Raw genomic sequence first — 26465 nt, forward strand, 5'->3', positions numbered from 1 at the left:
TATATAAACAGAAGCTATTTGGAGTCCTCAATAGTTGCTAAGAATGTAAAGGGATCTCAAGCCCCAAAGGTTTGAGAAACACTGCTTCTAAAAACTGGCTGTCTATACCTGTGTGTGATTCGTAGGTGTGACAAAGTCACCAACACTATTTCCTTTCAAATGCCAAGGGAGATTTTAACGTGGCTACCAAGAAACAAACAAGTAGAGATGTGAAACAGTTAATGTGTCCATTTAGACCCCTTTAAGGTTTGTGTGTGTGTGTGTGTGTGTGTGTGTGCCCTCAGTGCTTAGATATGCAGGTAGATAGACACTTAGCTCTTAAGAAAGGAATTCATTTCTACTCATAGTTTCCTTCTGCTCGTGCCATGGCAAATGCATTTCTGAGTAAAGTAGTCTGTGTGCATAGGTGCCACCCTACCAAATACTGTGAGCCAGATTGCCATTCTGGACCAAGATCTGAGAAGGAAGACATAGGGGAGAATGCAGAATGTGGAAGGAGGAGAGGAGGGGATTGTTAATTAAGCTCTATTAAATATTAATTGATATATAAATTTAAAACCTCAACCAACTCCTGACAGTTATATAATCTAATTAAGTGGTAGGTCCTGTTGCCCCACAGTGTCTTTTGGTGTATTAGGGGAATAAAGTGATCTTCTGCTCATAAACACCATGAGGGCTTTATTAATCCAAGTTATTTGCCAATAAAGTAGATGGGAAAGGCGGCAATAATAATAATTTTATAGAACATGGAAGAATTGAAGGGGCAATTTTGATGTGGATAGGAATGCAGTGAATCAGCTGCAGTGACCCACATGGAATCTGCACGCTTCGGCCTGTCATTGCGGTAAGGAAGATGAAGTCCTTATGTACCATTCCACATTTACATGTGTATTTTTTGCTCATGGAGAATGTATATTGAATCCCTGAGACCAGTTTTAATTTTATAAACTGCGTTTGGTGGGAAAATGGTATGTCTGTGCATGTGTGTGTTTTAGAATGAAAGTTTCAAAAGAATAAAACTTGGAAGGGTTGTGGAGATGAATTTGATTTCTTACTAGCAAACATAAGTAAGCCTGTATTTTGCAAATTTTCCAGCAACGGGGCTGTTGGAGAATAGTAAAAATGATCTGAATCTTTTTTTCTGTGCTGCAAGAGAAAACAGCCTCTGCATTCATTTCTTTTCTGGCTCTCAAAAGTTCTTAATGGAAAGTTAAAAAGTGCACAAGATTGTCTATTTTGTTTCTTTGAATTATTTTATAATTTTAAAAAAGTGCACATCATGTAGTTCTGAGATGTTTTAGGTGGTGTAACTCAATTTAAAAAATAATTATCATGAGTTAAGTCAGCAACTCTTAGTCTTTATTTTTGACCAGGCTCTAGACTAATGCATCATCAATTTCTCTGTGTAAAAGCAGGGCTATTTAATTCTCCTTATTATCTTATTTGTCTTTTGTTTAGTTTTTGGTAGTTGTTGTTTCTCATTATTTTGTGTCAGGATTTTGTTATATCCCCTCATTTTATATTACTGTTGGTACATTAGTCCCGAAGTTTGTGAGATGCTATTTCAGCTTTAGAAAAGGAATCCCTTGAAATTCAAAATGGAGTTTGCAAGACCACACTTGACTTCGTGCAGGTCGGCCAGACCCATTTGTGAGTAACACAGCCCTTGCATGGTTTTGACCTTTGATTTGTGGAAATGCGAGTGGCTCCTCCTCCCCAAGGCCACTGTGGCTAGCTGGGCTTGGAGGACGAGCGTAATATAATTGTGTCATGGATTGCTCTGTTACTCCCCGTATGTTAGCAATTTTATTGTGGTCTCTTTTATTTCCTTTTCAATTTGGGCCCCAGCAGTTTCCCAAAGGAATGTGGATAAAGGCTCTCAGTGTTGGAAACAGGAATGATGCAATTGAGCAGTTGCTTCACCTCTGAAGGTGGCAGGAGTAGCCTTGAAAGGCCCCTGAGAGAAGAGATTTCTGTTTAGTGTGGTGGTGAAGGGGTCAGTACTCTTCGCTGTCATTTAGTATGTATCAAGGAGAAGCGTGTTCCCTTGGCCACTGGCAGGGTGGGCTTGGGAAGATGTGTATGTATCTCGGCAAAGGTGGACTGAGCAGGTGGGGGACTTAGAGCCTGTCCTGATCTCTGGGTGATAGAGTGCGCCCACTGCCCTGCTGCCTATGTGCCCGGCTGGTGTGTGGACGGGAACTCGGACCCATGTGCTCACGGGAAAAAGCAGAGGCTGGGCTCCTTTTGAGAACTTGGCAAAGGCTTCCCTGTTCACTTTAGAGTGTTTCTTTTCTTGAAGCCAGTGCTGGATCTTGGGTCTGTGCTGCTGACGTTTTAGAACATGAGAAAGAGCCGCAGTAGGAGCCAAGTATCTGCCAGACTGTGTCGGGAGAACCTTTATCATTTCTGTCAGATACATCACAACTCGCTTGTCTTACCATACATCTTCCTAAATGTGACAGAATATTCAGCTGTTATTAATTGAATACTCTCTAATTTAACTGCTTAGCGGGAGAAAGAGTGACTGGTTTGTTTCAACACGTAAAACTGGCATCAACCTGTATGTGGGTTTCAATGCTGTTGCATTGCAAGGACTGAAAAAGTGATTGTTTAAGGAGAAGTGGTTACCCTACTTTTCAACAGGGTAACTAAATTCAGTTTATTGTTCTAAAACAGAGGGGTATGTGTGTACGTGCGTGCGCGTGCGTGCGTGTTTGTGTGGAAGAGAGAGATTAGGATAATACAGATCAGTTTATGGGCGTGATATGCTTCGTGATTTTTTGTGCTAAGTATGTTATAGGTGGTACTCCAGCTACTCTGAAGTTTAACTCACCTAGAAGTCGCAATGACACTGTGTTGCGTTTTTTTAATCAAAAAGCTTAAAAGAATGAACTCGTTTTGTCTTTATCTTTGTAATCAATAAAATGTAAATAAAGAGCCCTACAAATTTCTGTATAATATTGAATGTGGTGCTAAGAATTAAAAGCCATCTTGATGAAATAAATTAAGGATTAAAATATAAGGAGCTAAGAATGAATTTTGAGAGTCTGCACACAACTCCTCTCTCCTTGGACCTTTGATGGAAGAACAAAAGTGAGTCAACTGTCAGTTTCTCCAGCTACCCTAGAAAAGCAACAGAAGATTCCAATTCATTGATCTAGGAAGAATCTAGCCTGTGAACTAGACATCCTGCTACACTTATGGGTATTTTCCTCCTTGTTGCCCAGGTTGGAGTGCAATGGCACAATCTCGACCTCTGCCTCCCAGTTTCAAGCGATTCTCCTGCCTCAGCCTCCCAAGTAGCTGGGATTAGAGCCATGCACCACCACGCCCAGCTAATTTTGTGTTTTTAGTAGAGACGAGGTTTCTCCATGTTGGTCAGGCTGGTCTTGAACTCCCGACCTCAGGTGACCCGCCCACCCTGGCTTCCCAAAGTGCTGAGATACAGGCGTGAGCCACCGCACCCAGCCTTTTACGTGTGGTTATTTTTTAAAATGTACTTATGTATACATAATTCTGTTGTTGTTTTAAAAGAAGATATAAAAATGTGCTCAGTGCCAGAATGCCTCTAGGTTCATATACAGCATTTTTTTTTTTTTTTTAAAGAAATGAATTCAAAGCACGATAATAAGTAGAAGCCTGACTTGGCTTGAACATAATGCTCTCGGCAGTGAGGTAAAGTGAAACAAAAGACAGTGTCCCCAACTCAGCCATGAAGGTCAGCAGAGTGTGATGTGGCACTTTGCAGAGATGGATGAGACTTCCAAGGCTGAGGACAAGGAAGAGCATACCTGCAGTCCTTTCAATCGCCCATCATGGGACTATTAGCTTGAGCGTTCTGGAAAATATTATTACCCCCAGGGCGCCATGTAACTCCCTGGCTCCTGACAAGCTGCCAACATGGCTTTCTCTGGGCTGCAAAGTTGGAGCTCCCCTGGCAGGGTGCCAGGGTTTTAAGAAGGCTCTGGAGGCCCAAGTTAGCCTCCTGGTGCAAGTTAACATTCATTGTAAAATCCAATTCAGGAAAAAAAAAAAAGAAAAGAAAAAAAGACCCTTCCCTTGCTTTCCCCTCTGCACAGAGCTAGCTGGCATACAATTAATATCTGTGCTGGCGCATTGCCCCTTATTTTAGGGGCTGGCTTTTGCTTTGGGATGGCATGGAGAAGGGGATTATTTGCACTGTAGCTTTTGATGTAAGCCATCATTGTCATATTATATGAATAGCACTGCATAAGGATGGCTGAGGACAAAGACCAGTCCTCCATCCCTTCCTCACACTGCCCTATGTAACCCAAGTCCTTGTCACAAAAGGGCTGTCTGATTTTTTTTCCCCTTTAAAATCTTATGGAAAACAGTGGCCTTAGTTGGAAACCTTAATTTTTAAAAAGCATCCTTTAATTTGGGCATTGCAAAACGTTAAACATTGGAAAAGTGGTTTTTTTCAGAGATAATTTACACATTTGTACACAGAAATGCTGCACACATATGCTTATAATCATATTTATAATTACTTTTTCTTTGTTGCAATTTAAAAAACGTACACTTAGTTATGAGGTCTTAAGGAATGCTAATATTACATACGTAGTCATAGAAGAAAAAGGCATCACATAAATTTTGGTAATTCAGAATGGAAGCCTATATCATGAAAATACTAGAACCATAAAATCTACTTACTTGAGGAAAACCGATTTGAGAATATCTGGTATGTTTCTTAGCTCACTAAGTTTAGTGTTTATAAAACAAATAGAAGACAATGTTTTTAGTAGACGCTGGGTGTCTGTATAAATATATGTAACTATACATATTTAGGCTTTATCATAATGTTTGGAGAACGCTTAATGTAGTAATATAGCAACATAGCAAAAATTCTAAACTTCAAATATACAATTCAAATTGTCACAGATAAAGGCTAGATAAAGAGAAAAAAATGTATTTATGAAGCAACTCATTGAATAACTCAGCATTAGCTCTGTGATGCATTGGGAGTTGTAGGGAAGGGAGTTGGGAGTTGAAGAAGTAGAAGTGGTATTTAGTCATATTTCTGAAACTATTCTGGATTTTTTTTGCAACAAATATTTATAGGGCACCCCTCCATTTTTTTTTTTTTTTTTTTTTTTGCAAGAAGAGAACAGAGGACATAACAATGAACAAGAGAGAAGGTATCATTGCCCCCCATGGAAACTGGGTTTTTATAAGGGAGACATATAAAAAATATTTTGGGGTTCAAGGATGTAACCTGATGGGGAATAGTGATATTTTTGAAAAGCTGATCATGACTTGTAAAGTTCAATTTCAGAGTACTGATGAGAAAAATCAGGAAATATTGTAATTTTTCTAATTAACATAACACCTGGAAATTTCTAAGCAAATGCCATTGGAAACTAATAATATTTGGTCCTAATATTGAAGTTGTACCTATTCAACTCACTGAAGATTCACATTTTCAGTTACTGTCTGAAGTTTGACCAAATAGGGAAGATCAAGGAGTTGCTTAAAAGAATGTTAAGTAGCAACCCCAAAGTAATGTTTTAGCTTTCAAAATACTGAAAGAGATTTAAGGTGTTATCTTGTCCACCCTGTTAATCATATAAATTCTATTATCCCTTTAACATATCTAGCCAATGAAGTCAGTGTTTTCCATCTGCAGTCAATTGGGTATTGACAAGGAATAAGAAAGGATTTCTAAAATACATTTTTTTCAAGCTAATTTCAGCTATTATTATTATTATTTTTTAAATCTCTAAATCATGCTGTTACTGTTTCATCACCCAGCATGTTTTCATCACCCAGCATGTTTCCATTAAGGCAATCACATTAGGTTGGGTTGACCCAGTAAAATTTCCAAGGTTTATCAACCACCAGGCCAATTCAGACTGCAACCAAAGCTATGTTCTCATCTTTGGTGGGCTGGTCAAAGTGAACCTTTGGATCTGATAAGACCAAGTACATACTCCCATGCTATAGTGTTTTCACTAAAACACTTTTAGTTTTATTATTTAAAATTGTACTTCATGGCATTGGAGGTGATTAGACTTTTCCTACAGATGGAACTATGTGTTGGATCTGATATTTAGTTGGGCAGCAAACCTACCCAGAACCATCTACTTGCCCAGTTTTATCCTTACCCACAGCGGCCTCATATTTCTACAGCACTTTATGTTTCACAGTAATTTTCCCTCCTTGATTCTACAACTTTTACCCCTAGAAACCTGTGTTATTTTCATCCCTTACAGAATCACAGATCTGTGAGTGGAACGTTGTGTTCACAAAATATTGTTGATTATTTTACCACTTCAATGGTTGTTTCAGACAACCACCCTTTTCATTATTGTTTAAATATATCAGTGCATGGTGTCATGGGTTACAGCTAATAAAACTCCCACTCGAGTGACTGCAGCCTGGCTTGGTGGGAAGTGACACTGCGAGCTGCAGGCCGACTCTGAAGAGGCAGGTTTTAGATGTGCCATGATGCCAGGGATTGATCTTGGCTCTGCAGAGTGGAGGACATAGAGATGATGCGAGCATCCCTGCCTAATGGTCCCCAGCAGAGGATGGGTGGAAGGTGACTTCCGGGGCCATGCTCAGGTGGAAGCCGCCTGCCCTCACTGCCTTCTTACCCTGTCTCCGTCACAACCTTTCCTATCCTTCCCAGTGACCAGCCAAGGGCAAGACAAGACTGCAAATTACCATCTTGAAAGTATACTTGTCCCCTTCAAAGTATGAGAGTTAGATCACTTTTTTTTTTTTTCTCATGCTCCTTTCATACCAACAGCCAAGAAGCTGGAAACTAAAATCCCTTTTCTTTTCCTCTCAACTTAGTCAGTTCCATAGCATGAGCTGAGTGCCTGTTGTGCTCACCTAGCATCGTGCCTGGCACATAGTAGGTACTCACTAAATACTCGCTGAATTACTAAATGCATGGAAGTTCCAGGATCCAATGGGAGTGATAAAGAAATGTAAGGGAAAATTAAGACAAGCAAAGGCAGGCAAAACAAACCTGCTTAAAGGAATCAGGAGACTGGCTACCCTTGGAGATAGTAACTGTAAAGGGTTTGGCTGGGGCTTCTGTGTGCTGCTCGTAATACTCTCTTGATCCCACTTCTGGAGACTGGGCTGCATGCACTATACAAAACTTCACTGTACAGCTGTAATGTATGTATTTCTACTCAATATAGTTTATCCTACTATCTAAAAAAATATGCCTTTAAAGGATAGTGTCGGTTCTCAAGTACCTTAACAATCTTTTTACAGGTGAGGGTGGAAGGTGGGTGAAGAAACCAATATACAGGCAACGATTAGGATCATTATTTGGCTCAACCCCCATTCCAGTAACATTCTGTGATTGCAGGGGAAAGAATGGCTCATTCCAAGCTCTGCCCTTATGTATGCCATTAACATAGATTCCCAGGGGGTGGGTCACCTTCTGAGTGGAGGCCCCTAAATCTAATGCACAAGGAAGCCAAGACTCCTTGCACCCCGGGTGACACAGAATCCTGGGTGGCTGGTTCAGGAGCTTCATGTGCTGGCTCCCATTTATGATTTTTTTTCTTTTTTTAAAGAAAGAAACATAAGGAAAACATTTGCTTTGACATTGAATCCACCCCTACATGTAACAGTAATTGCAGGACCTAGAGGGGGAAAGAAAGTATCATTCCAATTTGGGGCCAACCAGCCTTGACAATATTGTGTTAAACCTTCTGAAGTGGTGAAGCCAAGCTGCAGCGAGGCAACCCTGGCACAGGTGGACAATCAGGGGACATGGAGAGCTGGAGCTGGGAGACACTTCTGGAGCCAGGAGACGTAAGGAGTACAAAATTACTCTTTGGGGAACTCTCAGGGAAGACCTGTGTCTCCAGGCCTGGCCCTTGGTTATGGCCTGTGCTCCTGACTCCTTAGGAGGTTTTGGCCATGAGCTAATCAGATGCCCAGTTCACACAGTAAGAGATGACTGCTTGACCTCCACGTGGAGCCTGACTAGATCCCCCTAAAAACCACAGCTGTAAAGCTCTGTAGAGGTAGTGGCCTCTTCAAAGTCCCCAAGCACGCAGCCACACGTGCTTTCTCCTCCAGTCTCCGTGTGTCTGTAAAAGTTCAAATACTGAGTCAAGTTTATTGTTTCTATCTCGTTTATTTTAAGTATAGTTTTACACTTTATTATGTGCAATGACATCTTAAATGGAGCCTGTCACTCCGTCTTGACTACTGCTCAGGGCTGGAGCCACTTACCATGTCACACATTCAGCAGCCCTGATTAACTGGATCAGAATGAGCAGCTCCAACTCCACCCTCTCCAAAATAGTGCCCCTTATTTATATGAAGCAAAATATGAGAACAACAGGATCCTGTATCTAAAGTGGGAAGGTTTCCAAGTTGAGGAAGTTTGGGGTAGCATTTCCCACCTTTCCTCCCTCCCACCCTTCTTTGCTCCCTCCTTTCCTCCTTCCATCCCTCCTCCCTCCCTTCCTTCCTTTCCTTCCTCCTTCTCTCCTTCTTTCCCTCCTTCCTTCCTTCGGATTTTTTAAAACATATTTTGTTATATATTCACCCTCTTTAAGAATAACACTTTGTTTGGTTAACTCCTGCCCCCCAAAACAACAACAATAAAAAACAAAACAAAATTTTACAACTTTCTTTTCTTCTTCTCTTGTCTGTGGTTGCAAGTCAGTTTTTGTAGCCCTGTCATTATGTGAGGTGGCCTAGAGTAATTTGAATATTTCATTCTCCCGGCTGCTAATGCAGCATGCGTTACAGATGGTACTTGCTTCATCCTTCTGGACCTGGTTCAATTATAAATGAAAGTAGGGAGCTGAGATTTGTCTTTTTGTCTCTGCTTAGTTGGAATAACACAATAAAGCTTGATGGGTAAGAATTTCTCAAACTGCCTCTTTTTCACCTTGGACATTTCCCAATTAGATTGCTCCTTAGAGTACTTGGTTTGCACTCACATTTGAAGCCAAATGTATAATCATTGTTATTATTTTTGGATACTTTCTTTCCTCTCACTTGGAATAAGGCTGTATTCTAAAAGTATAAGCAATCTCTTTCTCCCCGCCCCCACCCATCTTTTTCTTTTTAGTTTCTATTTCTCATCAATTCTTAGCAGTGACTGCATGATTTATTCAAGAATCTTGAGTAAAACCACTTTCCTCCTCTGTGCCCTTAAAAGTACTGTCCCCTCACATCACACTACTTAGGGACACAATGGTGGTCAGGGAAAAGGATTTTTCCTCACAGTAAGATGTGTCTGCTCAGCTCACTAAATCATTATATAAAAATAGAACACACGTGTAGAGCAAATTATGCAAATTTATGAGTATAATCTTATATGCACATATTTATTAGACACTGGTAGTATTTTAAATGTGTTTGTGTGGAGGAGGGTGTGTGCACACACATGCCAAAAGGCTTTGGGTTTGGTATGTTTTTGGACATTCTAAAAAATAAACATTAAATGTCGTCTTTCATTGGGACATTATTCTTATCATCATTTTAGCAAATTGTAAAGCTTGCTGTTTAGTTCAGGCTATACCTTTATTGGGATCAGTGTGAGGGATTTTTTTCCTTCAATCTCAAATTTATGAGCACTAAGTGTTAGGCAAATACAGTACTATAGATACTCTTAGAAGGGTGACTAATTCAAATATCTACCAGTAATGTCAAAGAAGGGGGGATAAACCAACTATATTCTCTAAGATTAATTGATATTGTATTAGATTACGTGGGCACTCCAAGAAGATCAATATATATATATGTTCTAATTTCACTTTGTTCCTCACCTACTGTTGGAAACCAGCTTTGCAGTGTGACACCTGTGGGCTCAACATTGCTTCACCCTTATTTTGATGATCTGCCCTTGTAAAGTTAAATAGAATATAAACTGATAGTATCTCTCAGCCTCCCATGGTTCTATAAGTTTAAGTCATTAAGATGAAGAATAAAGTGGCCTACAGAGAAATTGCCAGCTTAAAAGAGAAAGTGTTGGAATGTTACAGTAAGAGCTCTGATGCCCTAGGTCAATACAGGTTGGCAGAAGCAGCATAGTTTAGGGAACTCTGTTCATTTTTGATGCAATTTGCAACAATCCTCAGCTCAGCATCTCCGTTGTTTTTCCTACTATGTTAAATGTGATCCAACCTACCCTTAGAGATAACAGTGAAAATTAACCTAAAACATAGAGCCAAGTCTTTCAGAAATATGACATACTTTAAAAAATATAAAGTGTGCTTCATTTTCATATCAGCTTATGATAACCCACCTTCTGGAACCAACCTTGAAATTGGTTATCTGGGTCTGCAGTGTGCAATAGGTCCATTCCTCCATGTGTCTCTGTCTATCTTGATTTCTGGCTCAGCTTCTGATATCCAAATGATATTCGATGAGCAATTTGGAACCTAAATGGAGTTAGAAATGCTATTATTCCATATTTTTCAAATAGTTAAAAGAAAATCTTTGTAGCAAATTTTCTAGGAACACAAGAATTAGAAATGTTTAATAACCTGTGGTCACTTTCTTACAATTAATTATCTTGAACTCATTTTCTGCTAATATCAAATCTTGCCAGAATAATGAAATTGGAGTTCTTATTTTCAGCTAGTTTTCATTTGTCAATCATTGACCTGCTTTGCTTTGGAAATTCGTAATAAACTGAAAAATAATAGCAGCTGTACTAATATTGGTATAATAATTTCCAGTGTACAGAGTACTTTTCATGTATATTATCTCGATTTTGATATCATGATAATTCTAAAGGGATAGCTTTTATTTTTCTTAGTTTACAAATGTGAAAACAAACCCAGAGAGGTTAAACAGTCAAAATCACAATTCAAGTCCAATGTGAATGTGTTAGGATTAGGTTCAAATGTGAGTAACTGAAACCACATCCACCCCCTTTCAAAACATAGGAAGCAAGATACAAGCAGTTCAGGGCTGGCAGGGTGGCTCCATAGACCACAAAAAACTTAGGCTCCTTCCTGAGTTTTCACTCAGTCTTCCCTAAAAGGTGATCCTGTGTCATCCTCATGATCTAAGTTGACTGCTAGAACTCTAGCCATTCCATCTGCATTCCAGGCATCAGAATGGAGGAAGGGCCAGAGAATAACGGTAGACTTATTCCCTTTAAAAAAGACTTTCTAGCATAATACTTGTACTACCACTTGTATACCATCAGTTAGGACTTAGTATTATGACTACATTTAGTTACAAGGGAGTCTTGGACATGTAGCATAGCTGGGTAAAAATGTTCCAGCTCTTAGAAACAGGGCAAGTTTCTGAAATGTCACTGCACTTGGGTTTAGTTGTAGCCTCCAGATTTTCCCTAACCAAGAAAGATAGACCGAGGAGTCATTTTAATTGTCTAGATCTGATTTGGAACATAGGCGTCATGTTATACTAGAGAATCTGGCTGAGGGCAAAGGCAAATCCTGATCATATTAATAAATGTTTTCTGTATTGGGTATAATTGTACACATTTGCAGCAAGGCACATCCAAAGAGGAGGTGATGTACTTCCCAAGCAGCAGCAACACTGAAAAGGGACTGACTCCAATCATGCCATGGTGAGCAATCTGTGGAGACAAGAGTGACCACAAACTCTGAAATAAATTCATAAAGATTAATCTGTGTGCCCCAGGCTACTAAATTCACATGCCCCCTTGGTGTTACTTCCTACTTAGACTTTAATAGAATGGTTTATAGGATTGTGGAGATTTATAGGATCAATTCCTTGGTTATTTGGTGGCCAGTGGTCAGGGAACCTAAATGCCGTATATGACCTCAGTAGATAGGGCTTCTTACTGTCAACATTATTTCTGGACGAAAAAAGAATCCAAATTTCCAAGTACCTAGGCATATACTTTATGCTGTGTAACTCTTGTCAATGAGCTCAGCAAGTGGGGCATTTTCCCTCAGTTCTTTGTCTTCTATATCAATTGCCCCAAAAGCTTTGGGAGTTACAATACACACACACATCATACCTCAGAGGTACTGATGGCAGATAGCTATCTTTGATTTATTTGTATTTTTTAAAGAATAAGATGAAAATAGAGCACCTGTATGTTCACAACAGGAAGGATTTTGTGTGTATTTGTGTATCTGTATAATATTTCACATTGTATATCACTTTAGCCTCTTAATATGATTTTCCTTAGGTCACAAATCCATATAGAATATTTGACAGTGTAGCTTGCTCTAATATTTTTGTTGCAGTAATGTGGGGATGACCACATTACTCATAAGTGAGCTCTGCTGGTCTCTTCGGAATGTCAGGAGAAACTTTATGGTGCTGCCTGCACCACCACATATTTTATTTAGACCACAGATGTTCAGTCTCATAATTTAGTTGTCTTATTTTGTTACATTTTCAGCTGCATTTTTTCTTTTTCTTATCTTGCCTTTATAATTTTATTGGAATTTGTCTAAATAGTTATAGCCCACCTACATGGAAAAAGACTATTATTTGTGACAACTTCAGCCCACAAATCTATATATATAACTTGAAATGCATAGGTTTCTTATCTAAGAAACCTTTGCACAACCCTATATGAAATGTAGAGATGTGCATATATCTTTATCATTATTGCAGCTACTGTTTCAGTAGTTTCTGTTGGAACATTTGCAATGACTTCCAAAGATATTATTCTTCCAATTTAAGACTTTGGTTTGGTTTTTATAAGCCAAGTTGTCTTTATTATAATTCTCCTGTGAATTGGTCTTCTTTGGGAAGGAATTTTCTAGCACTGGAGGACAGGTTTCCATATAGTTATAGGTTAAAATACCCTTCCTCCACCCTCACCTTTCCAGCTTAATTGCTTCTATCAGCGGCCACATATGTGGTTGTCAACAGTATACAGACAGTGATTTAACCCTCAGTTTTAGAAACATATAGAGGTGGTCTTGACAAAAAAGAGCAAGCAGTATAGAGATGTACATGTAGCCCTACCTATTTCCATGATTTTTGTCTCTGCCCAGCAAGAGTCAGTGTTATCTTTAAAAACAAATTGCTTCTGGTATGTGTGCAATAACACGTATGTGTGAGATTGTGCACACGTACATGTGCAATGGAGTGGGCATCAATGTATTTTACTGATTGAAGAACACAGAGTAATTTCTGTTCTCATTTGTTTTGGAAAGTTGGAACAGGAAGAGGGAACTTGGCTTCATCAATGAAGATGATTGGCTCCCGATAATGGCTACCTTCTGGTACCAGATTTAAGGGAGGAAAAAGCAAACAGCTGTTCAAAATGACTTTCACCTAGTAAACATAGGAGAGAAGGCAGCTAACACTTATTGGATGCCTTCTGTGTGCCCAGCTCTAGTCTAATTGCTTTACACATGTTAACTCATTTAAACCTGATGGCAATCCTGTGAGATAAATGTGGTTCTCCCCAGTTTACAGATGAAGAAACAACTGAGGCTTTGTGAAGTGAACTCACTCTCCCAGAGTCAGACAGCTAACAAGAGGCAGAGGAGTTGGAATTTAACTTAGGTCTGTCTCATTATAAAACCATCCAGTTTCCAGGGTACCATGGAAACTTGTGTCACTGTGAGTCAGATACTCTCATTCTGTCAGGGTGTGAAATGCCCCTTAAAATACTGTTATGTGAAATCATAGCTGGTGGCTTTATGCACTATCCTCACTGACTCTGCTAACCTTGTTTGAATAAATTAAAAAATATTTATGAACATGTACCATGCCCCTAGCAAAGTTCTAAATGCCGTTGGGGGACAAAAGAAGGGTAAAATATGGTCCCTGCCCTTGGATGGGTAACTCTCATTTGGCAATCAGAAAAGCAGTACATGCAGCAGCTGATGGTCATGATGATACTTAATAAATTTGTGACTTGGGTGACAACAGAAACCAAGTAACTGTATGACATCATTCAAGCACAAAATCCAGAAGCCGAGAAGGAGGAGATTAGTATATGCTAGGTTGAAGGGAACCTAGAAGGACAGTTTAAATGTGGCTGCATGGAAGGCTGAAAGGAAGACTTGAGAGGAACAGCTGGACTGAGCAGTGACTGTAGAAATATAAAGTGTCATCATTGCAGATTTAAGAAGAGTAACATCTGCCTGGCACTTTACAGTTTTCAGAGCACTTATATTTTCTTATTTTTATTTTCTCTCACTTCCATTATTAGTGTTATTAATCATCATCACCCCTGCTTTACCTATGAGGAACACCAATCAAGTACCATCCCTTACACATATCGTGCCCTAGGAAGGGCTCTTGAGGAAATAAATAAAAGACTCTCATGCTGAGAGAGAAGCAGCAGGACACTTGCTCATGGTCACACAGCTAGTGAGAAGCAGGGACTTGGCCTTATCCCACGCCCTCTGATTCCAAGTTTGGATAAAAAGTAAAGGCTTTTTCTAGAGTTTTATATTCCTTATCAACGGCTTCCAGTTTACAAATGGGTTGTATTCCAGATATGTTCTTTTCTCTTTCCTTTTCTTTTATTCTTTTTTTTTTTTTTTTTTTTTTTTTGAGACAGAGTCTGGCTCTGTCACCCAGCCTGGAATGCAGTGGCATGATCACTGCAACCTTTGCCTCCCGGGTTCAAGCGATTCTCCTGCCTCAGCCTCCTTGAGTAGCTGGGATTACAGGCACGCGCCACCACATCCAGCTAATCTTTTTGTATTTTTAGTAGAGACGGGGTTTCACAATGTTGGTCAGGCTGGTCTCGAGCTCCTGACCTCATGATCCACCCACCTCAGCCTCCCAAAGTGCTGGGATTACAGGTGTGAACTTTTATCCTGTTTTTTTTTTTCTTTGCAACCTGTAACACATTTTCAGGAAGTGTCATAAAGCTAGATTCCAGGGTCCATTTGGACCTATTGCAAAAGAGAATGTGCCTTAACTGTGACCTGCTTATTCTGTTTTAATTATGGCTGTTCACTCTTTACAAAATAGTTCTTAATACAAACAATACATTCTGAGGCAGGGCAGACTATATAATTTGTGGGTCCCAGTACAATAGGAAAATGTCAACTCTTCATTCAAAAATTAAGTATTTCAAGATGGTGTCACCAGAGCATGAAACCAAACACGGAGTCCTTCTGCATGAGGGGCCCTGGGGTTCCACACAGGTCTCATGCTCACAAAGCCAGTTCTTTGGTTTAGAATACAAGGAATACCTTTTTATCCTAGAAATTTTATCAGAGAGTACACTGGAGGGCATATACATGTGCTGGGCCTGGAGAGGAGCAGTGGACGGGATATGGATTGGATATGGCTTTCTGCGTCCATCTGCGCTCTACTCCTAAGTACCAGGAACGTGTTAACTCTCAGTTGCACAAGGAAAAATATCTCTTGATAAGTCATCCCCAAAGAATTCTGATTTGGAGCAAAGGGGAGAATGTAAAAGTGGGAGGTAGTACAAACATCAAAAAAAAAAAAAAAAAGAAAAAAGTAAAAAAAAGGCTTTCTGTACTCACTGCCAACTCAGATTTGGTTCATTTTCAAGTTTATAAGTTTATTATTATAAGTGTAGATAAGGCCCATTCTTATGTAGAAGTCTCAGTACCTTCCACATATATTTCTGGCACAGAAAAACAGATGGGATAGAAACTTACACAAAAATCACATCTGCCACTCTGGACAATTAAGCAAAACATGAAATTGCAACTAAAAACCACAGGGTATTTAAATAGAACAAGATTTTCAAATGAAGGACTCATGTTGTTGAACCAGAATGTGGTTTAACTCTACATCTTCTGAAAAGGGAGGATATTTTTTGGTCTTTCCATATATACTTTTTTTTTTTCCCCACATCAGTAGATGTGCCTACTTAACGAAAACAACTTTTCTCATTCAGAGAGAGGCTAAGCCAAAATATAGTACTCTTTCGAATCATATTATCTAAAGGGACATGAAAAGGGAGTAAAAAAACCTAACATTGATTTCACACCAGCCATGTGCTAGGGGCTCAGCAAAACTGCAGACAGCAAGTACAGCCGGCTTTATTTTACAGTTGAGGAAACAAGCTCTGAGATGTCATCCAAGGCCTCCCAGACAATAAGTGCTAGCTTGGGACTTAAGGCTTGAATTCTAAGTCCAAGCTTGTATTCTTCCCACACACCAGACTATCCATCCTGTTCTGAATTCCAACACAAGAAGCCCAGGACACAGAGGGGCACAGGGCCTGCAAAGCAATCCAGCCCCTCAACCTTGCAGGAACCCAATCATCAAGAGGGGAGACCCTACTATTAACATTCTCTGAGTCCTCATGGAGGCCGAGCACTGCTTTATAACTTTGCTTTTGCTCCCTTAAATGTTTCGGAAATGTGACTTGGATTTATAGATTGCAATGGCTTTCCATTGCATGAAACCCAGTGGTTCCCGATAGAATGGTTCCAGCCAACAAGAACAGTTGCCTTGTGCTGAGTGTAGCAGAAGAAGAAAACAATTGACAGAGAAGCATATCATCTCTTTCTAGTGTGCCCAGTCCACTCTGCCTCATCTCCCCACCTTCGACCTGGAATATTGTCAACCTATTTGTGTGAGATAAGAAAACTCTCATTAAGAAATCCATTCATCACGCCTGTAATCCCAGCACTTTGGGAGGCTGAGGCAGGCAGATCACTTGAGGCCAGGAGTTCAAGCCCGGCCTGGGCGATATGGTGAAATCTGTTTCTACTAAAAATACAGAAATTAACTGGGTGTGGTGGTGCACGCCTGTAATCCCCCAGCTACGCTAGAGGCTTAGGCACAAGAATTGGTTGAACCCAGGAGGCGGAGGTTGCAGTGAGCTGAGATCACACCACTTACACTCCAGCCTGGGCAGCAGGGTGAGACTCTGTCTCAAAAAGAAAAAAAAAAAAAAGGAAAGAAGGAAAGAAGGAAGGCAGGCCAGCCATTCAAATTGATTCGAACATCAGATTCTTTGTCTGAACTTGCACATGTGATGTGGTTTGACTCCCTTATAAATACATTGAATTTGCTGGCTTAAAGCTTTAGAGTGGATCATGAAGAATCTCACAGGGGTCAAATGTACTTGGGGTACATTTTCTTTCATGGCCCCTACAAAGGTGAGCAGAAGACACATTTCCTTTGGTGTCAGAGGTGGCTTCATCTTTGTGGTCCTGCAGGGGAAAGTGTGACACAAGGGAAGACTTAGGTCCAGAAGATGCTATACATAAATTGGAGAAAGCACCATGCCCCTAATGAAGGCCCCTGGGACATGCACTCTCTTTGCCCTTCACATGATGAAGTCTTACCCTGACATTTATTAAATGGGCCCAGCAGAACCCGTCCTCTCCTAAGGCTGTTGTAAGGACCAGATGAGGTCTTGTGTGTGCTGTACAAATGGGAATGACACCATCATAACCAGGAAGATTGAGTTGGAGTTGGAAATCTAGGGAGCATGGCAAATGTGGACCTTGAGCCAACTTTTATTACTGTGGCACCAAATCATTTATGGATAACTTATATATAAGTGATGAAACTCTATAGTACTAAAAGGAACTTGGTTCCAGTCACTTGCCCTCATGCCCTCATGCCCTTACTCCATTTTGGTCTATAAAAAAGTCAGTGCTCATGTTGATTCCCACACTTCCTCTCTGCTTGCCTGCACCTATTCCAGTTACCTACCTTTTGACTCCCTTTTTTAGCTTTCAGATGGTAACTGACTTGAGACCGGTAGTACATCCCTGCACATAAGCAGACAGCGCATGCTTATCTGAATTCCTGGTGTAAGCGCAGGGTAGTGCAAAGAACATGGACATTGAAGAACTGCACTTGAGTAAGCCGTAACTTTGAACTTATTTTCCTAAAAAATAGGCATCCAGAATCTACTTCTGAGGCTTGATGTGTGGGTCAGCATAGACAATGTAGGTGAGATAAAATGAAAGCTGTTGGGAAGGTATAAAATACTATCACAATAAAGAAGTCTAAATTGCTATTCAAAGGCTATCTGACTATCTCTGCCTTTTTAGAGAATGCTTGTTTTCCAGGTCCATGGCTTAGCCCTCCCAGTCCCATCTTTGCTCTTTATAGATAAAGCAGAGTGACTTTCCCAAGATTACGAAGACCAAGAGTGGCAGACCAAGGACATCTCTCTCACTTGAAAACTAGGGCTCTTTTCACTGTAGCCAGCTCTTTATTGGGAAATCTTCATAATCAGTGTCACCTTCTGTGCTCCAACTACCTCAGCCTCACACTTGGGTGAACACTTCCTTCCCTTCTTGACCATTGCAGGCTAGTGCCATTCTCTTCTTCAGTTTTCATTGCTGCGATGTCTTGCAGCATGATGCCTCAAGCTGTTCTGTATATATAGGGGTCCATCATTTTCCCCTTAAGGATCTTCTCCTATAGGGTGCAATTATGCAGTTATCTTACTGGCTCATCTCTATTTTCTCCTATAACTTTTGAAGTGCATCACCATCTCTAACTGTTTGTACTGGTGGCTCAGAGAATTTCCTTGAGCAAAGTGCATTTCTGAAGCCAAGTCCCAGCACTGCCATGTCTTTTGATGCCCTTGGTCTCCTTTCTCAGATGTGCAGTAAAAATATTGGTGTTAATTACATAGGCTTGAGATACATGCAAAGAAGAGGGTGAAGACAGCCGTGACCTCTGAAAGTGAGGCATAGGTCAGTAAAAGATGCTTTCATTCCAAAGACTGCTGCTTGTACTGTGTTGGGCCAATCCTTTTCAGCAAGGTAATTTAAATTTAAAGTCAGCATCTCCTGATTCTGTTGCCTAAAGGTTCCAGCTTTCATAGGATTGGTACACTTCACTCCCAGCCCTCCTGGGAGGCCTCCTCCACCCTTCCTCTACTGTTTTCTTGCTTCTCCCTAAAAACCTTGAAGATATGGAATACTTCCTGCCTACATCTTCAACTCAGGGACTGCCAGGGGATTTCAGTGTTTATTGCTTTTTTCTCTGGGTTTGGAACAGTTCCGACCAGCTACTATTTGAAAAATATAGAAGTATTTTTTTGCTTATTATCAAAAGGAGAATGTAGTTTTCTTGCAACAAAATGAGAACTTGATATCTTTCTTGCCTCGAGGGTGTGTGTTGGGAGAGGGGGATGGTGTTCAGCCTTCTCTTCCTCCACCTCTGTATGCTGGTAGCCAGAATTGAAGTTCCAAGCCACACCAAGGAGGGCAGGCTGCCTTTCATGAAACGCAGACGTGTAGTAATTACCTTTTTGCCTATCTGCCTTTGTCCCCTTGTGCTGAGGGGGTTCCCTTGCCGCTCTGTCTGTTGTCTGCACACTGCATTTGTTTGTCTGGAATGCAGAACTCCTTGCACTTGACAATCACTACAGTCTTTCTGCTTTTTCTCTTAAACAGCTTTTTTTAAAGCCTCCGGAGACCCTTAAAAAAAAAAAAAAAAAGAATGCAAACAGAAATTGCGCTGGAAGCTGAAATGAACATTGTTGCGAGTCATGAGATCCTGGCCACACTGGGACAAACTATTTTTTATTTTGGGTAATATTTTTTCTTTGGCATTTATTACACCTCTGTTAAACACAGCTCATGTGACACAGTGTTACTCATAGGCAATCAGAAAAAAGCTGAAAGTTGAGCCATTAGTAGGGCAGGGCAACTTATTGTTAATAGCAGCCATTAAAGCTGAAAGGAAAAATTACCCATCTGCCCCCGCCAGACCTGTCTGTCTGAGATCGAGATTGGGCCTCCAGGCCGGAAGGGGGGCTGGGCAAACATGAGGGAAGGAGAATGGAATGTAGAAACTGAGATCTTTGTAAGGGAAGATAGAGCTGAATTCAAGTGTGGGCCCTACCCCAAGAATAGGGGGAGAAAATCCTGCTCCAAGAATTCCAGCTGTCCTTTGTCTGATCATCCTTTCTCAGGAAAGCACCTGATAGCTTTTATCCAAAGATCTGCTGCAAAATCCATTTTAGCTACAGATAGGAAATGCAAAAGAAGGATTCCCGTAGCAACAACACCTTGTAATTATGAAATACTTTCCATCACAGTGCATAACATACAACATGTACTACACCAAAATTCTTTGCCATTAGATCTTGGGGTACAGCAGTGAAATTTTCTCTATCTTTAAAAGAACATGTGGTTTAAACCCCTTTCAGACATTTTAAATCCTAGCCAAAGGTGCAACACCGTTTACCTACTCTGACAAGCCACTCTAAAAGTGTGCTTGTTTGATGGGGCCATATCAGATATCAGATAGGAAAATAAATGGGAGAGGGCTTTGCCACGAGGATGTTTATAAAACTCACAACTGATCTGGAAAAAGAAAGGCAAGTGGCCCATTTTACAGATGATGCTAACACACTCCAGTGCAGAGAGTGACTGTTGTCACCAGGATCACATATCAGTTTGGAAAATTGAAATAGAAACCAGACTTGTGGCTTGGAGTATAGCCCCTGAAAGGGACTAGGACAGCCCACTCCCCTGCCCTGTCCTCCTTACACCTTAAAAGGGACAGTGATTGGGGACTATTGCTGCCATGCATGCTTTTTCAGGCAGAGATATCAGAATGAGGTCTGAAAGGATAGTTGGGTGGCCCCAGAGAAGACCTCCAGGGCTGGCTGAGAGTCTGAGCATTGCTAGCAGTACTTAGCATTTAGGCTACCCTGAGTGCATGCCTGGCTCATGATAAGTGGTTAGGCCTGTCACAGGCGGGAGGTGCCTGCTGACTCAGACCCAGAGAGGTGACTCCTACTCTTGAGTGTCTGATTTCTCAGATATGACTATATCCAGTTCTGGGCTTCAGCCCTGACCTGTTCCTTGGCTATCAAAACTATCATAAGGTCAGATCAGCTTAACTCATCTCCAGGGTAATTCTTGGTAGATTTTGGTTCCTTCTTGCATTTTTGTGGCTTTGTTCCACTAAGTGCAGTTGTTCTCAGCGCTCCGTACTGGTGGCACAATTTTGAATACTGTAATTATTTTGGTTGCACTTTGGAATGAATTTAAAGATCTCTGAAAGGATCTTCTACTCCATGTCACTCGTCAAATAGAGCTCTTTTCTATTTTCCAGCTCTTGCATATAGGTATAACACACACACACACACACATACACACAGAGCTTTTCTTGATATGCTGTCTCTTGCCTTCCACTCTCAGATCGTAACCTGATAGACTGAATTGAGTGACCCACTCAGCTCAGCATTCCTGTTTCAAACACTGCTGACACACGGGATATCTTCATGTGTACCAGCAGTCAGACTGTAGTCAATTAAATTGTTTTGAAAATTAGTTTTATGCACTTATCAGTTGTTTAAGAGTCTGGCAGTTTTGGCCTTAAGAGTTCCTTGTCAAAGACTATGGCGTGAAAGATCACTGCTCTCAGGCTTCTATGCTGTGATTAAATGTGGAGAATGGTTTTGGGGACATGTGTCTTAAGGGATAAGCTAGTGAGGAATAGGTTGGGACTGGTAGGACGAGTGGCCTGTGGCACATTTCAGACCCCTTAACTGTACCCCACGCTGCGTGGGCCATGACTCTCTCTTCACCCACGGATCATCTCTAGAGGGGATTCATGATGTCACCTGGAGTCTCTGCTCTCTCCAAGTGTACTGGAAAGGATTGGGTGTTGGGAAGGCATTGGAAAGCTGGTATTAGAAAGAGTTAGCTGGGGAGAGATTGGACTGAAGAGAAGGAAGCGTGTTTGCAGTGTTAACGCAGTGGATCTGCCTCAAGAGGCCCAAAACTTAAGAAAGTCAGGAAGCTATTTTTCTACTACTCCCCATGTTAGTGTAGGCAATTTTTTAATGTGATATCCACTTTGAATTCTTTGATCTTTAAGAAATATGAATAAGAGAAAAGCATAGATGGCAAGATAGATGAGGAACTTCAGAGGGGGCTAAGATTACTTTAAGGGAAAGCTAATGAGTTGTCGAATTGTTTTACATAGTGGGGTGCTATGAATAGGATGTTAAGGAAAGTTCTTCAGAAATAACAGAACAAGAAAAAAATAAACTTAACATAAGACATTTTTCTTTTTCAGCAAGACACTTTTGGGAAGCTTCAAAAAGTTCAAAAGTCATAATGCCTTTTTTCATGGAATTTACTAAGTAGAGACTTTTTTGTAGGCATATCATTAAATGCTGGACTCTCAAGTGAAAATGAGAAGTCTCCATCTGGGAGGTATAAAAGGAAACCCCCATCTGGTTGGTTTTAGCATCTTCAAGGTGAGGATACAATTCTTAAAATTGTCTACCTATTTCTGAGTCCAGGTTCAAATTCCTTTGTGATGTCCATGTCAGCTGGGCACCTGTAGGCCCCACTGAGTTGCACATCACCAAGTGTGGCCATCACTGTGGTTAGAGGCCATGGGCTGTGTACTACAGACAATACTGTAATTGCTTCTGTGACCAAGTGAGGGAGGAGTTTGCCCTATATTGTGATGTAGGCAATATTCTATTTTTAATAAGCCAGAAAAATCTGTTCAAATCCAGTAACTTCAAGATTTTCCAAAGACTGGAAGATGTGGAGGATGTGGGCATCAGCTGGAATCTAATTTCTCTCCCCTCCACGCTTGCTCTTCCCCATTTCTCAACCGCTGTCTCCCAGTGTAATTACCATCTCGAGCATTTTCTGTTCGTCCCCTGTAGGTACACCACATCGTGCCAACAACCCATGGCCCAGCAGGAGTATACAGTAGCCTTTGCCAGGGTCCACCAGGGCTTGATTACACTTCACGGCTGTAATTCAAGCCTGCTAATCCTCCTCTGCGTTCGGAAAAGAGGCCTGTTCTGTTAGATAAGCTGATTACTGTCTGGTGTGTGCTTCATGCCTAGCAAGAGTTGTTTATATGTGGAATTATTGCTGGCTGGGCTCTGTGCTTCGCTACACCAAGGAAGCTCACTTAGGGGTCAGGGGTGTCAGGCTTCACCTCTGATCTGGGAGGGGTGAGAAGTGGAGTGTTGATTACAGCCGTTTTTCTCTTAACCTCTGTGCTGGTGGCTAAATATTTACTTTTCTCTGTTAACGGAAGGAGCCAGATAAGATTTTAAGAGTCTGAGACTTTTGCCCCTAGGACCCACTGTCAAAGATCATAGAGTGAAAGATCACTGCCCCAGACTTGCCACATTCTGATGAGGTTTGCAGGGCGATCTTAGTGGTCTTTGGTCTTGAAGGCTACGTTAGGGAGGACTATGGCAGGACAAGTTGAGTGTGTGGTGAAATCAACAGCCACAGATTGAAGAGTGCCCGACCACAGGGAAAGGATGCCCACAGAGACCATGTGAATGCTTTCTCACACTCAAAGATGTTTTCTTCAAAGCCACAGAAGCCTTGAAACCACCTTTGCCTCTGCCTACCAGCCCATCTCTGGTCTAGTGTGGAGCTTGTGGCTTGGGTACAGTCTACGAAGCCTTTGCTCTTCGTGGAGGAGGAAGTGCATTTTGCTATAACTGTCTTCCCAGTGAGGTTGGCGTGATTTATGCTGGCTGCACTCTCGGGATTCCCATCCCTTTTGCGGGGTATTTTGTCCCCAGATGCAGAGCTGAGGTTCTGCTTAATACTGGCTTCTAAGTGTTTAAGCCCTACAAATGGCTATTCGGTTTAATGGTGTAAGGACGGGGTGAGTGCTGAAACAAGTACAGGTAAACACAAGCACCTGGCTCTTGTCACCTGCTGCATGGGCATACATTGGGGTCTGTTTGTGTATTTGAATATGTGGCAGTCTAAACTGGAGTAAGGAAATAAGGATGAATGTCAAAAGGCTTAATTGTGATGATATCACAATTGAGGCCATTTGTTGAGTAAACTTCCTCCACATCGCTGTATACTAATAATCAGTTTGTCTGCTTTTCTCTATGACACCATAATTTCCTTGAGAGCAGGCACTTTGTCTTTTATTTCTGTGACCGTTACCTGTCTGGCCCATAGTAACCAATCAAGGAATGGGTCTTTGATTTAATGAATGAATAATTAATAGATTTCAGTGAAGAGGCAGCCTATCCTAGATAGAATGTGCAGTATAAATTGTTAGGTATTTATCATAGCTCATTGTACGTGGGTTCCTTCCCAGGCACCTTTCTTGCCTTTCTTTCTAGGAAGCAGAGAATCCACATCCCCAGAAACATGGGTATTCCTTAGGTGTAAAGGGCATGGCTAGCTAAAGGCAGAACAGAAAAGCTGCTCTGGAAGGGGTACTGGGCAGCTGTGGCATGTGATTTAGAAGGAAGGGGTGCTGTGCTATGTCCTCACTGCTGAGACATCTGGGCCACATAATACCTCTTGATCCACAAATGTCTTGAGTGTTATTTTATCTCCCTCTTTTCTTTTGCCATTCCCACCCCTCTTTTTCCTTTTTGAGTCCTCTTTGTTTTTCTTCTAAAGTGTTCTCTTCCCTTTGCCTTTTCTAGAGAAATACTTGTCCCTTAAAGATCAGCATATTCTCCAAATGGATGAATTGTGCCCCAAGGGGGATTTCTTTTCCTTGTGACTTTAATTTCTCGTCTTAGAACATATCCAAAAGGAAACAAAGAGGTGCAAAGTTTTAAGCCTAACTTGAACAATAAAAGATTTCTTTTCTGTGCAATGATTAACTTTCCCTTCTTTAATTTCAAGAGGTTAATGAATCTGTGAGCTCAGTATACTTGTCATTGTACATATGGCTTGTCTTTGTATGTATGGCTGGGCTAAAGTTTAATATTGAATCTCTGCATTAAATCTTGTGGTTTTACATTTGTGTGTGTGTGTGTGTGTATGTGTGGTAGGAGGAGAGATAGAGAGAGAGAGAGAGAGATGGGAGGTGGGGGGGCTGCCATCCAGAAGATGGAGGTACAAGTAATGGAAGCTTTTTTTCTTCCCCCTACATATGAACTGAATAAATGCTTGGCCGTCAAAAGAATAATAGCTTCGGAAAACCACACCTTGAAATTCACCTTAGCATCTTTGAAATAATCTCAAGAGGGGCTGGGCATGGTGGCTCATGCCTGTAATCCCAGCACTTTGGGAGGCCGACGTGGAGGGATCAGTTGAGGCCAGGAGTTCAAGACCAGCCTGGCCAATATGGCAAAACTCCGTCTCTACTAAAAATACAAAAACGAGCCAGGCATGGTGGCACGCGCCTGTAGTCACAGCCACCTGGGAGGCCGAGGTGGGAGAATCGCTTGAACCCAGGAGGCGGAGGCTGCAGTGAGCCAAGATCTGGCCACTGCACTCCACCCTGGGCTACAGAGTGAGACCCTGCCTCAAACAACAACAATAACAACAACATCTCAGGAGGTTTTAAGGGTCAAGAGATGAACAGCAAGGCTGCATTCCGGAGACTCTGACCATAAAGCCAAACTCTGAGCATTTTCTCATGGGACATAATCACTGACTATGGTATTTCAAAAGTCTAGGGTCCTGCCACTGTCACAGGACTACAGTAGTAGCAAACAAAGGAGGGCGGAATTAAGAAAATCTCTGCTTTTTATTCTCTTCATAATTATTTATGTCCCTGTCATTTAAAGGCTGGATAACTACCTGTCTGATCTCCAACCTGTTGTTGCCGTCCTTGGTTTTGCAATCAGCAGCATTGTTTGAATGTTTACCTAAAGCAGAAATCTCTTAGTCTATACCAACGTCAGTTCCCTGGGATTCCCTCTGGAAGAGGAAAGAGAACTATGTGAACATAATTCGCATTGGTTTGCAGAATCTTAAAATTAGCTAGTTTACTTTAGGCTGAAATGACTCCATAACCTTTTGATTTTTTGCAGGAAAAAGAAGTATATATTATTATATACCTTTGACAACCTTGATACAAGTGCTAGATGCTTCTTTCATTGGAAACCTTCAAAATGCCTTTCCTCTCAGTTTTTCTGAGCCCACTTGTTATTTTGGTTACATATGAAGGTAGAGAGGTGGCCCCATAGTTCTGGTTTGCAAACTGGGAACAGAGCCTGGAACTGGAGGATATCTCCTGCTGGGTGATGCTGAACATTAAGATCAAGGTCTTACACCAGCAACTCAGTGCCATTCATTACCAAACAGATCAAAAATGGGGTAACTTTTGTTTCACTTCCATATCTCCTGTCCCAAAAAGCGAAGTCAAATTCAGCATTAAAAAAAAGTGTTTGCACAACAGCAATTTTTGATGGTGTGGTGTAGAAACAATACCGTGTCTATTTGGTTTGCTTTAAGACATAATAGACCAGGTGCAGTGGCTCACACCTGTAATCCCAACACTTTGGGAGGCCAAGACAGGAGGATCACTTGAGCTCAGGATGTCAAGACCAGCCTGGGCAAAATACGGAGACCCTATCTCTACAAAAAATTAAAGTAGTCGGGCGTGGTAGTGCATGCCTGTAGTCCCAGCTACTTGGGAGGCTGATGTGGGAGGATTGCTTGGACCTGGAAGGTCGAGGCTGCAATGAGCCGTGATTGCACCACTGCACTCCAGCCTGGACAACAGAGTGAGACCCTGTCTCAAAAAAAAAAAAAAAAAAAGAGAATAGGTTAGAGTGTGAAGCTGGGAAAACTACATGTGTGTCATTAGTAGTTTTTCTTGGTTTAGGCTAGTTCAGGAAAACAGAAATGAAATTC

The 26465-nt window shown here is 41.2% G+C and overlaps 1 protein-coding gene across 10 annotated transcripts in view; it reads left to right on the forward strand.

Moving 5' to 3' along the window:
- Positions 1 to 26465, forward strand: part of PBX1 (PBX homeobox 1) — a 328066-nt gene that overhangs the window by 193783 nt on the left and 107818 nt on the right. Inside the window, exon 2 of one of the 10 annotated variants that reach the window (XM_063625016.1) lies at positions 17610 to 17740. The exons of the other annotated variants lie outside the window; for them this stretch is intronic. Coding sequence (XP_063481086.1) covers positions 17716 to 17740 — 25 coding nt within the window. The 5' untranslated portion in view covers positions 17610 to 17715. The remainder of the gene's footprint in view (positions 1 to 17609; positions 17741 to 26465) is intronic. 10 annotated transcript variants of the gene reach the window in all.

This window comes from Symphalangus syndactylus, chromosome 12, assembly GCF_028878055.3.
Source record: "Symphalangus syndactylus isolate Jambi chromosome 12, NHGRI_mSymSyn1-v2.1_pri, whole genome shotgun sequence".
NCBI classification, from domain to species: Eukaryota; Metazoa; Chordata; class Mammalia; order Primates; family Hylobatidae; genus Symphalangus; species Symphalangus syndactylus.